This window comes from Neovison vison, chromosome 13 (assembly GCF_020171115.1).
Source record: "Neovison vison isolate M4711 chromosome 13, ASM_NN_V1, whole genome shotgun sequence".
NCBI lineage: Eukaryota > Metazoa > Chordata > Mammalia > Carnivora > Mustelidae > Neogale > Neogale vison.
The window spans coordinates 126,733,136-126,745,608 of NC_058103.1; the positions used below are offsets into that span (position 1 = coordinate 126,733,136).

Here is a 12,473-nt window from a genome sequence, read left to right on the forward strand (position 1 = left end):
AAGGAAGGTCTGCATACTGGAAGCAAGATAAAAAGTGAGTGGAAGATTCAAAGTGTGAGTAACAAGCATGTTAGATGGGAAATGGGAAGATGAAGAGGCTTCTGTGTTTTTAATGAAAGTATGAGGCAATGTCAAATAAGCGTGGCAGGAGGTGACCAAAGTGAAGGTGTGAAACAGTCCTTAAAAACAGGGGAAGAATGGATGAGCATAGGAAGGATATAGAATTTTATGAGTATGAACTTAAAATGAAATGAAAGATTTTTCTCCAGCCCTGAGGGATGAAGTAAATAGATAGGTTACTTGTAGTAACCAAAATAAGGATAAAGTCCAAAGCAGATGTCACAACACTAAACATGTAACTGATTGCTGACAGAAGTAAATACTGGCATAATTATTTTTAAAAATTTATTTATTTATGTATTTATTTATTTATTTTGGACAAACAGAGAGAGAGAGGGAGAGAGCCCATAAGCAGGGGGCAGGGAGAGAGACAAGCAGACTCTGTGCTAAACACAGAGCCCAATGTAAGGATCCCACCACCCTGAAATCATGACCAGAGCCAAAATCAAGGCTCTGATACTTAACTGACTGAGAAACCCAGGGGTCCCAGCATGATCCTTTTTAGAAAGCAATTCACCAATATGTTATTTACTTACATAGAAGTAACTGAGAAACAATGGCAAAATAGGAGTTTGCAAAGTAAGCACGCCTGTACTCAAATCACATGGGCCTTATTAACTCTGCTGGTTTACATATTTTCTGGGGGAAAGAGATGTTTGGTCAGAACCACTGTATAAAAAGGTTTCAGAATAAGATGACAGCAAACCAATTAGATGACTTAATTTGAATTTTATGAAATACATTGTAGCTTCATCTTAATATTGCATTCAACTTCTTCATTATCGGAATGTCAACTTTAACAATTTTGAGTATTTTTAATAGCAAGTGGAAATGTTGCAGTTTATCTTCCAACAAATTTTGCAATAAGCTTCTCAGGAAGAACATGGCTACACTGTTTTGATGAAGATGACTCAACCTTAGATCCTCAGGTGCTTTTTGAAGCAAATCAAACACTGTTTTGTGAACCCATTTCCGATTCTTAGCATCAGGGAAAAAAAAAAAATCAAAGATGAAGTATGTGTCCTGAGAAAAGGTCACGCTACAAAATGGTGCTAGGTAAGATATTCAGTGACATCAGGTGATCAGTTGACTGAAAAAGAAACACGGGAAGACAGGAGAGGGACGACTCTGCCTTCTCACAGACAGCAAAAATCTCGAGCCCAGAACCAAAGAAAACTGAAAAACTGTGACAGGAACAGCCCTAAGATCCATAAGCATCTTAGCCAAGATTTTCCTAGTTCCTAAAAAGGTTTTGCTGCCCAAAGGAAATTCAAAGAGCCCCAGTTTTATTTTAGGATGGTATGTATGCCCTATCTAGAGCATTCTCTCACATCACATGGTGACGTAGAGTGTGTAAAAGGCTCATCACTGTTTTATTTAGCTGAGCTCAATCCAGTGAGCTCATGGTAGCGTTAGCCCAAGTTTCAAACTCAAGGGGTTTAAGAGTCATTGAAAAAACAGCTTCTGATTTATAATGACTTTTTATCACTACAAGAACATGATCACTCTCAACTATCTGTGTGAGCAGTCATCGACCACTTTTGCAGAGTCATCAGAGTAACGGATTATTGATTTCCCAGAATAATACTGAGATGACGTACAAACCTACATCATGGACAGCTCATCCACAGCCAGAGATCTTCATCTACGCTTGATAAAGAAAAAGCCCTCATTGATCACATACTGCAATGGCTGGACATGAACAGGAAAAGGAGCCTAAAGGAGCTTAAAGGTGACTGACCTACCAGTATAGGCAACTGCATATAGCTGGGTGAAGGAAATTCCAGTCTCAAATGGGGAGAAAATAATCAACTCTGATATCTCAGGGATACATCCAGGATAACCAGTATCTCAGAGATACAGCCAGTAAGAAAGCAATCCCTGTTGGGCTGGAATTTCATCAGCAGCACTGTAAAAGCAGGAGATAAACAACGATCCCAGTGCTCCACCAAGCTTCATGGGAGTTTAACTCACTAAAGACCTCAGCTGTATTAGACCTCCTTCAGGTTCATGCATGGTACCTAGATACCAAAAGGATATACTGTATCACTAGGCTTTCATACACTGGCCCATCCTTGGTTTTCCATGTCACTAATATGATCCAGTGAACATAACAGGAGAAAGAGAACAAATGGACGACAGGGTTTGGGGCCAAGAGGATGACAGAGGGTGCCTTACAATGTGAACACTCACACTGGTTGTTTTTTTTTTTTTTTTTTAACCAGAAACACAATACCTATAATGTGAGTGTGTGTGTCAGAGTGTGTGTGTGTGTGTGTGTGTATAAAATAGAATACATACAAATGGTACTTCGGTTCACATAGAATAAGTCAGAATATGTATATACCTTAATTTAATAACATTATCAGTATTTTGAAATACTAAAGTGCTTCTTGTCCAAAAATCTGAATTACTTAAAATTCAAATTCAAATTGACTTCTATAGCTATGTGTGATTTTTAACTCTAAGGCAGAAATTTCTAGATCAGCCAATTTCAAAAGGAATCAGATGGCACAGGGTAGCTGTTAAGCATGTGCAGAATGTGGCGGTCTGTTGTTTAGAGATTTTTCTTTCTGACAGCTTGTCCAGGTCCACAGAGATCTGAAGAATTGTTTCAAAAATAAGATGTTCTAAATAAAGATCTAAGGAGTATATTAAGACTACATTTGAATAAAAACAGCTATTTATTTAGAAATCCATTTACTGACTTAAAAGGCTGTTTGAGATGTATAATGGATATAAATTTGACTAGAGAGTTCTTGAAGTTATTGTACCAAGTTTATTATTGAAAACTTCCCAAAGCTTATTATATGATTACTTAACTTTTATATATAAATTTATAGGCAGCGTATTAGCTAAGGATACAGTTTTATTCTCTTGGTTTCCTTATTCTTGCATGTTTTATGTTGTTAAATCCAACACTTCCAAACACAGCTTGGAAATTTATTACAGTTCCTTCATTCATATTATATCATTCTGACTACTATGGTTTGAATGTTTAAGTCCCCATTCCCTAAACTCTTATGTTGAAATCTTACCCCCTAAAGGTGGTGGTATTAGGTTATAAGGGTGGATCTTTCATGAATGGGATTAGTGTTCTTATGAAGAGACCCCACAGAACTCCCTTCCCAGGTTCGCCAGCTGAGCACACAGCAAGAAGGCACCTACTGTGGATGAGGAAGCTGGCCGTCCCTTGACACTGGCACCTTGATCTTGTATTACAGGCTCCAGAAATGTGAGAAATAAATGTCTGTTGTTTGTAAGCCACCCAGCTTATGGTATTTTGTTATAGCAGTGTGAAGAAACTAAGGCACTATCTTAACAGTTAAAGTTTCAACAGAGGCATACTAACATATTCTCACTCTGGTAAGAAAATAAAAAAATGCAAAAATAAAAATGGAGAGGACCCAAATACCAAGTTTTGTTTAGAAAGCCAGGAAGCCTAGGGTGGCTGGCTCAGAAGTTTAAGCATTTGACTTGATTTTGGCTCAGGTTATGATCTCAGGGTCCTGAATTGAGCCCTGCCTCAGGCTCCCTACTCAGCAGAGTCTGCTTCTCTCCTACTCACTCTCCCTCTGCTCCCCCAACGCTCCTCATCTTCTCTCTCTCCTCTCTCTCTGTCTCTAAAATAAATAAATAATTCTTTTTTAAAAAGCCAAGAAGTCTAGGCTTAATTTTTTATTGATATTTGTTTCTTTTTTCTCTACACACACACACACACACACACACAAACACACTTTTTCTATTCATATTTTGTGGGGCAGATAAAGGAGGGACATGACTCCTCATTTCATGCTCACATGGTTTCTGGGTAATCTTTTGTACAAATGATGTACTTGTCAGAACTTCCAGAATTTTACATCCATGTTTTTGATTTCTAGGCAAAAATACAAAATGCCTGGAATGTCCAGAAAAACATCAATCTGAACTTTTTTCCTACAGTAATGCCATGACTTGGTTGACATGTACCACCTTTCCTCCATTACAAAGTCCAATTTTTTGCTAAAATTCTGTCTCTTATTCTGTATATTGCTGTTTTGAGAAAGTCACTCAATATTTTCTACTTTAAGGCAATGTTAAATATTCCCCTTTCTTCATCTGAAGCAGTAAAAGTCACAGTGATATGGATTTAACTATATGTTTTTATGATTTCCTTTAGATGTGCTGGAGTCTTCGTTAAAGGCAATATGGACTCACAAAATTTTATGACAAATATTTTCTCCAAGATATCTACCTGTGTCCTACTCAAAACTGTCATCATTCCTACAAGATCTCAAAGGCACTTTTAGGCCAGGATATAAGAAAGACACACATGTATGCATGTACGCACTCACACCCATGCCTACCTACCCACCCACAGACAAAGACACAGACACACAAATTACTTCAAAACAAAACAAAACAAAAATCATTGCAAAATCAACACAAGAATGAAAGATTTTTAAGATCACCATTTAGCAAGGGGATAATATTCAAAAAATTAGCCACCAGCAGTGGTGGAGCATCATGGGAAGATCTGGTGGTTTCCAGGGTAACCAGGGAAACCCAGGGCCTCCTCAGGGTTCCAGGCAGCAGTCTGGTTTACTGAGTCAAGTGATTTCATTATGAGACCTGGTGAGAGATGAGTCTCATCGGGAAGCCTCACATTTAGTCATTCCCATAAATATTGGTGACACTACCTCATGAAGCTCTAAGGAGATTATACCGTATAATGGCAAAACTAGACATTTTTTTCACCTGGGCAAACAGCTTTGGGAAAACTTTATTGAAAAGCTCTGCAGTGTCACAGCAATATTAATTACAAGACTTTGTGGTTATAATATGGGAAATCCATCCTCAGGTAACAATAATGCCCCAAATCTTGTATTTCTAAGGTGTGTGTGTGTGTGTGTGTGGTGTGTGTGTGTGTGTGTGTGTGTTTGTTTTGTGGTTGTCCCCTAATAATCTGAAGACGTGGTCTCCCTCCCTATAATCACCTCAAGTGAGAAATTCAACGCCAATGCACCATGCAACTGCAAAATTGGCCCTGAAAAGGCAGACAGACCTGAGCCCGTACAGCACCGTCCCATCAGGGTGAAGGCGGATCATGCGGTTTTTCACTGTCACTCCATGCACAAATGACTTTTTGTCATTTAAGAAATATGTGTCAGGCACCCATAGCTGGTCAGCCACTCGATTGTCAAGGGTGAGGTTGAGAGGGATCCCAGAATAGGCAAGCCTTTTATCTCTCCAATATTGTTGAAAATACATGGTTAAGGTGTAATCCTGGGGGAAAAAAAAGAAAAGAAAATAATTAGTTTGTGCACAGCCACAGGCATATTTCCTTCATGACTGGTCAAATTCAGGTTGGAACCCAGGAGAAATAGACATTATTTTCAGGCAAGGTAGGAAACAGTGGTTGCTTTCTTGTAAATGCAAATATGAGGCTTAATAGGTGTAAATCATGTCTATAAATGCCCTGTTGTGTTTTTTTTAATAAAATTTTTTTTAAAAAATCCTCTATTTAAATCCTCTATTTAAAAAATCCTTTATTTAAGTAAGAACCAGATGAGACATATTGGCATTTAAGCAATAGCCATACCAATATAAAGGTCAAAAAAATGTTTTTAAAGTAATCATAAAATCAGGTTGCTGGCAGGACCCTGAAAACTCCCCTAGGTCCTCCATCTCTCACCAGGCAGTCGTGCGTCTTTACCACCCACAGCGGAGGAGCTCCATCTACAGATTTTCCCTACAAGGTAAGCCACTTCCCTCTCCTGCCCTCCGTGAGAGCTGGAAATAAAAACCCTCTGCACCCTGGAGACATAATACCTGTGGGAGGTCTCTATGTCATTACATTTTCTTTCTCTTTCAGAGTGCCATGGCCATTCCCACACTAACTAGGCCGTATCATCACCTTGAAATGATGATGCATTCGTCTGGGGAAAATGGGAGCCTATAGCTAAAGCCGTGTGTAGGAGAGGGGGAAATGGGCCATGGTGCAACCCCCACAGGCTTGCCGGCAAAACAAGCAAGTATTTAGACAGATGATCCTACATTTTGTTTGTTCATTTGTTTTTGTTTTGTTTGTTTCTTTGCAAAGTATGCAATAAGAAAGTAGAAAAAAAAATCAGGCTAAACATGAACATTCTATTTGTAAATTTTTATTCTTTTGGCAATCACTATTCCAATCTATGACAATCAAGTCTGAAAATTTGGTAATATTCATGGGACATCCTGAACCCACTATAGAAGGACCCAAGCTGAAAATCCAAAGGGAAGAGGGTAAACTCTCTGACCAGGGAAGGAGAAATCACTGTTACTTAGAGAAACGTCTGAAATCACACACTTCGAGATGTCTGCAAACAGCCTGGCTTTGTGGGCAATGAGAGGTGGCATTGCAAATCAATTCAAGAACCCATCCTAGACACAGGTCTTATGACATCCCATCCAATACTCATTTTGCTGATTCACAGGGCAGTTTTCAGTGCTTATTAATCTAATAATGTCTACTTATTACTGATCTCATGAGTATTAGAGCACAGAAGTCTCTGAAATGACAAAGAACACACCTGGATGTTCTTCTCCAGGTGCTCACAGACAAGGTGACAAAACCAATACATGCTAAACAACTATCAGCAAGATAAATTTTAAGCTATAAGGGCCATTAAAGAAAAATCAGATGGGGGGCAGCAAATTCAAATGGGCTGGGGAGTCTTTATAGAGGTTTTATCTGCAACTGGAAGGAGAGATAGTATTTGAGTGGGTGAGAAGAAACATAGAAGAGTTTTTTCCTAAGCACTTACATGGACAGAGCTCTGTGCCTGGCATTACCTGTGTGACCTGGACCACACCCCATCACTAGCTCTCATAGAGCAAGTGACATTAAAGATAGGCCTTGGTTAGCCAGATATTGGAGAGGGGGCATGAAAAAGAATCATACAAGTATGTTGCTTTTTTTTTTTTTTTTTGAAGATTTATTTATTTGTCAGAGAGAGATAGAGAGAGGGAGCACAAGCAGGCAGAGAGGCAGGCAGAGCAGAGAGAGAAGCAGGCTCCCCACTGAGCAAGGAGCCTGGTACGGGACCCTATCTCTGGACCCCCGGGATCGTGACCTGATCCAAAGGCAGTGGCTTAACCAACTGAGCCACCCAGGCACTCTGACAAGTATGTTGCTTTTGTTTCATTGATTTTACTGAACTGTGAGAGACAGTGAGGAGTTCAGTTTATGCGCAACTTAGGGTTCAAAAGGAGGAAAGGACAGTGTGGTGGGCAAGGCTGGACTCTGTAGCAGGGACCAGAACGTAAACAACAACAACAAAAAAACCACCTCGAATGCCAGCTCCTCAGCCAATGAAAGCCATTGACAGTCCAGTAGGAAGTGATATAACCAAGCGTATTAATAGTCTTTTATTTTCTGTTTCCTTATGCTTTAAATAAGCACTTCTAGACCCTGGCTGACCCTGGAAGGACTTTCCTCCTTTCCCTCAGGGCTAGCCAATTCCTAGAGACAGCAACCAATTCTGTTAAGGTCTAGATTGTGCTTTCCAGATGCAAATCAACCAATCCAGAGCTCATACACCAAGTGCCTTCTCTATTGGGCTTTCACATTCCAGGCCAATATTTCAACTATGTTCAAGTACCAGGAAAGTAGGGACAGTCTAGACCCCAGGGCCCACTTAAATTATTCAAACTAGCCTATCCTAAGCCTGCTTATCCAGCCTCCTATAATGCCCATTCATTCTCATGGAAACCACAATAAAGCTCTTTGCCCACAGTTTCCCTTCTTTCCTGTGACTGACCCTAGTGCTTCCCTGTGTGTGCCCCCACCCTCTTCCCTGTGATGGATGGTGTACCCCCTTCCTTTGAGGTGGTCTGCAAACTATCTTTCCAATGGCAGCTGTCTCCTGATCTGTCGCCCTTGCCATACCCAAATAATAATAAAACCTATTTTATTTTTATTTTTTTAATTTTTTAATTTTTTTTAAAGATTTTATTTATTCTTTTGACAGAGAGAAATCACAAGTAGATGGAGAGGCAGGCAGAGAGAGAGAGGGAAGCAGGCTCCCTGCTGAGCAGAGAGCCCGATGCGGGACTCGATCCCAGGACCCTGAGATCATGACCTGAGCCGAAGGCAGCAGCTTAACCCACTGAGCCACCCAGGTGCCCCAATAAAACCTATTTTAAATACAAAATCACAGATTGGGAAGATCGGTTGTGCAGTGGTGAGAGAGATGATGAGCAAAGACCACAATGAGTAGAGAGTGTTTGCTGGTGGTTGATAAGGGAGAACAAGTGTAAGGGGGATGCAGGTTAGGGAAATCCTAAAAGTTCACAGATATTGGGCTTGATGTATAACCTCAGGCTGCGAATGGACCCCCAAAGAGTGCCATTGCATTCCCTGCGTTACCATGCATGAGGGCTAATGCAGGTGATACATTTTAACTGAAACATTCAAAGTTCTGGTGGCACAACAAGGTGGAGATAAATCAGCAGTAGCAGCTAAAGGATTTTCTATTTGAATATAATGCTCCAAATTACACTCTTATTGAAATAGAAGCATTTCACTTGCTTCTCTCTTTGGTTTCTAAGCCCACATCCTACGCCTGAGTCATGAAGTCTAGCACGTCTCTGAGTTCCCTTCCAACTGGCATTCACATGGGTTGCCATGAGGATGGAGGGAATGTGTCAGTTTATCCTGGGAACCCAGTTGTCATCCAGAATCTGCAAGCTCGGGCTCTGGGTCTTATTTTGACCTGTGCTTTCTCCACACCATTAACAACACTTCTCAATTTTGGTCTTGGGTGTTTGCTGAGGTGACTTGAGTGGATTAGGGTTGCTGAGAGCTTAGGTAGCAGACAGGGAAAAATAGCTATTTAAATCCAACTTCTGCCTTCTGAAGCAATGGCTTCACTACATCAGTGGGGACACTACTCAGTATCCCACTTCCTTCTGTACAGATTGGCAGACAAATGACAGTAACAGTGAACACACTCTGATCCCTTGGTATATGCCAGTCATTTCTAATGTCATTTCACTTAAACGTAATGTAGGGATTATTAGTATTCTCATTATCATCCCTAATTGATGAAGGGGAAAAAATGGAAGAGCTGAAGTAATTTGCCTCCTCCCTCCCCTGCATGCCCCATTAAACAAGAGTAACTAGAGGACATGGGATTCGAAGCTGGGGCTACCTCCCTACAGGGTGTAACTCTCAACCTCAAAACCGAAGCTCTAAGGGACAGGAATTAAATTGTTCTGTGTAATATACTGAAATGAGCTTGGGGGAGAATGGTTTGCAAAGATTTCTCAAAGGGTGGAGAAGCAAGTCACATAAGTCAATGCTGGTTTTGAGGGGAATAAACACTATGGAACCACTAAGTCCCCCCATCTTCGCAAACATGTAGCACAGCTGCTATGTATACAGATGCCTTGTGAAAGTTTCTTTCCTTCAGGAGATCCCAGACAAGTTGGTGCTTCCCACATTCGGAGCTCCCCAGAGCCTTTGTGAGCCTTCCTTGCCTTTATTTATTTATTTATTTTTTGGATTGGTCACCCCCAAACATGGTGCAGCTGAGGGCAGTTTTGGGGGGGGTGGAAGGAGAAAGGGGAAAGGCCCTGAAATGGCGTTTCTCAAATGCAGGGCTTTTGGGGGCTCCTGCCTTGATGGGGATTAGAACCAGGCAATACTGGTGATCCTGATCCTGGTTGTGAATGCCAGCCTCTCCATTCCTTGGGGCTCTGGAGAGCTCCCGGTGTCCCTGACTTTCATCTTTCTGGCTCGGGTGATGTGATCCACCTGAGCACAGGGAAGGGTCTGCAGTCACCCTGATGCAGAACTCTCAGACACCAGTAGCCCTTGCCAGGGTGAGAGGAAGCTGTGATTGTTTCCTCCTTTCCCACCTGTGCCCTTTGCAGGGGAAACTAACTCTCCTGGACAGAGACAGTAGGGAGGAGTGGGTGTGGGGAGAGGTGGGGATGAGGGAAGAAGAGAGTATAGGGAAAAGCTGGCATTAGGAACTTTGGGGGTCAAAGGGGGTCAGAGTGAGAGGAGGGTCTGGTGTAGGGAAAAGCAAAGGTCTGGAGGAAAAGTGCTGGAGGAAGGAGTGGGGCAGTTTCGAGGATCCAGGCTCTGTGAGAAATACAGAGAAATGAAGTACAGGAAGGGGTGGGGCATGGGGAGAAGCAGGAGTCTGGGAGGAGCAGGCTCATGAGAGTAGTGGGTGTCCATGAGGGGTGGAGGCCGGGGGACCGCAAAGTCCCTTCACTCTGCCGTGTGAAACCTCACCCTGGGAGCTCCAGAAACCTCACCCTGGGAGGATAGGCTTAATTAGATCGTACACAATCTACTTGTGGTAGGAAGAGGCAGTCCGCTTCCTGGCACTGACCCTTGGCTGTGGCACAACCAGTCATGTCAGCACATCTAGACAGAACATGTTGACAGATGCAGGAGGGGAGCAATGGTCTAGAGATCAGGTGTGACGGAAATAGCTGCCAATTGAGGCACAATGGCGGGGCCCTGTGTCCAGGAGACACAGAACCCCCTCTGCTGTGGGGCCTTCATGGACTGAGAGGGAAAACCTTCGCTCCTAGCCCTGTCCCAGATTCTCCAGACCTGGCTGGGAATATAGGCTCACAGAATTCCTTCTGGGTATAATTTGGAATCACTTGATTTCCAAACACTATGCTTTGGGTGGTAGTTGAAATTTGCAGTACTTGGAGCATTTACAAAATATCCCTCCTATACATTAATTAATGTATACACACTGAATGTGTGTACATAGATAATGATTCTCATCCACTGTGTTAGCAGCTGCTTCAACAGCCTGGGGGGCCCTGAGAACACTGGGTTTCTGGCTTAGGTGCAGATCCAATCTGGGATTGGGGCTGGCAACAGATAGTTGGGGGGCCCTAAGTAAACACATTGATTTCCTGGTCCTCAGCCCCCTCAGCTTCCAGCACCTCCTACCGCCTCTGCTTCTCCGTTCACTCAGTTGTCCAGCCCTAAACCCTTGCCAGGGAAGGTAACTGGAAGCCCATATAGAGGAACCATCCTTGGCCTCCTAGGTTAGCTCAGCCATGTGTCCAGGGGAGCAGGCTCTGTGCTGTTCCATCTCTAGTCACAGATTGCCTGAGTGTATGTATGTGTGTCTGTGTGGACCTGGACCCAGGACACCAGTTGAGACCACCTGGGCTTCTGCTTTACCCAGCTTCATCTGTATCTGAAACGATTATCCATACAAGGAAGCCTCCTCTCTCTGGTTTATACTGTGACAGATTCCAGTGGACACTATAGCCCTGGGATATGGGATTCAGTGGAGAGAGGTTAGGTAGTGAGGAGGAAAACCCAAGTGATTCCTCATCCAGAATTCTCTAGTCCACTAAGACCTATATAACATATAAATGTGGGTTAATTAATTATAGTTGGTTTCAACTATGGTAACTCAACAAAATCACTAGGTAAGTTTGAATGTCTTGAATTCCTCTCTCCCCATTTTATAAAAGGCATATGACAAACTTAGGATCAGCATGAAGAAATACTTAAGTAAGAACTATATTCAGAACAGTCTTTCTTTAAAGAATCTTACAAGCAAAATCATTCAATGAGAAGGCCATTATTCCTTAGGGCTTTTTTGGGGGGAGATCATGACCTCCGATAAGCTACTGAAGTCATGGACTTTCTCCCCTCTCTAACTCTGTGCATGCCTGTGTGTGCAGATGTTTGTGTATCAAATCAATCAGCATACTAATAAGTCCATGGCAGTGCATTCCTACCTGCTTCATATTGCTTTTACAAGGTGAGAACAAATTCTAGTGATGGAAGTTCTTCGAGTTTTAGTAATTTCTTTAGAATTTGCATAATTTTTGTCATTGAAAAAATGTGACATAGTTGTCAGGTTTTATCCCAGCTTACAAAAATCCATTTCATGCAAAGGTCAGAAGCCAGAGTTCCTGGGTGAGACACCAGCCCAGGCCAGGGTCCCAGGGTTTGGAGCCAGTGGGCTGAAATACAGTGGGTGGGGCAGAAAGAGTAGACTGTCTGGGACTGCTAGGAAAGGATTGTTGGCAGTCTTAGCCCCAGAAGCTGGGGGCAGGGAACAGGCATTCTTGAATATGAGCCATTCATCTCCCAAGCATTTATACATAGGTGGCAGTCCTTTCAAAATCTCCTAAGAATGTAGAAACAGAAGCAGTAACAACAAAAATAACAAAATAAAACCTCAGCCTATCTTTTAGGCATTCAAGCAGCTCACATAAATTGCAATAAGAGATAAACAACAAAGTTTCTTTCTGCTGGTGGAACTCTCTCCACATTTATCACATTAAAATAACAAGAATACATATTTGAAAGTGGAGATACTGCTCATTATTCT

At 42.1% G+C, this 12,473-nt stretch overlaps 1 protein-coding gene across 2 annotated transcripts in view; it reads right to left on the reverse strand.

Moving 5' to 3' along the window:
* The window catches only part of GABRB3 (gamma-aminobutyric acid type A receptor subunit beta3), a 224,721-nt gene that overhangs the window by 61,626 nt on the left and 150,622 nt on the right, over window positions 1-12,473 (reverse strand). For both annotated transcript variants that reach the window (XM_044230588.1, XM_044230587.1), the window contains exon 4: window positions 5,165-5,385. In XM_044230588.1, coding sequence (XP_044086523.1) covers window positions 5,165-5,385 — 221 coding nt within the window. The remainder of the gene's footprint in view (window positions 1-5,164; window positions 5,386-12,473) is intronic.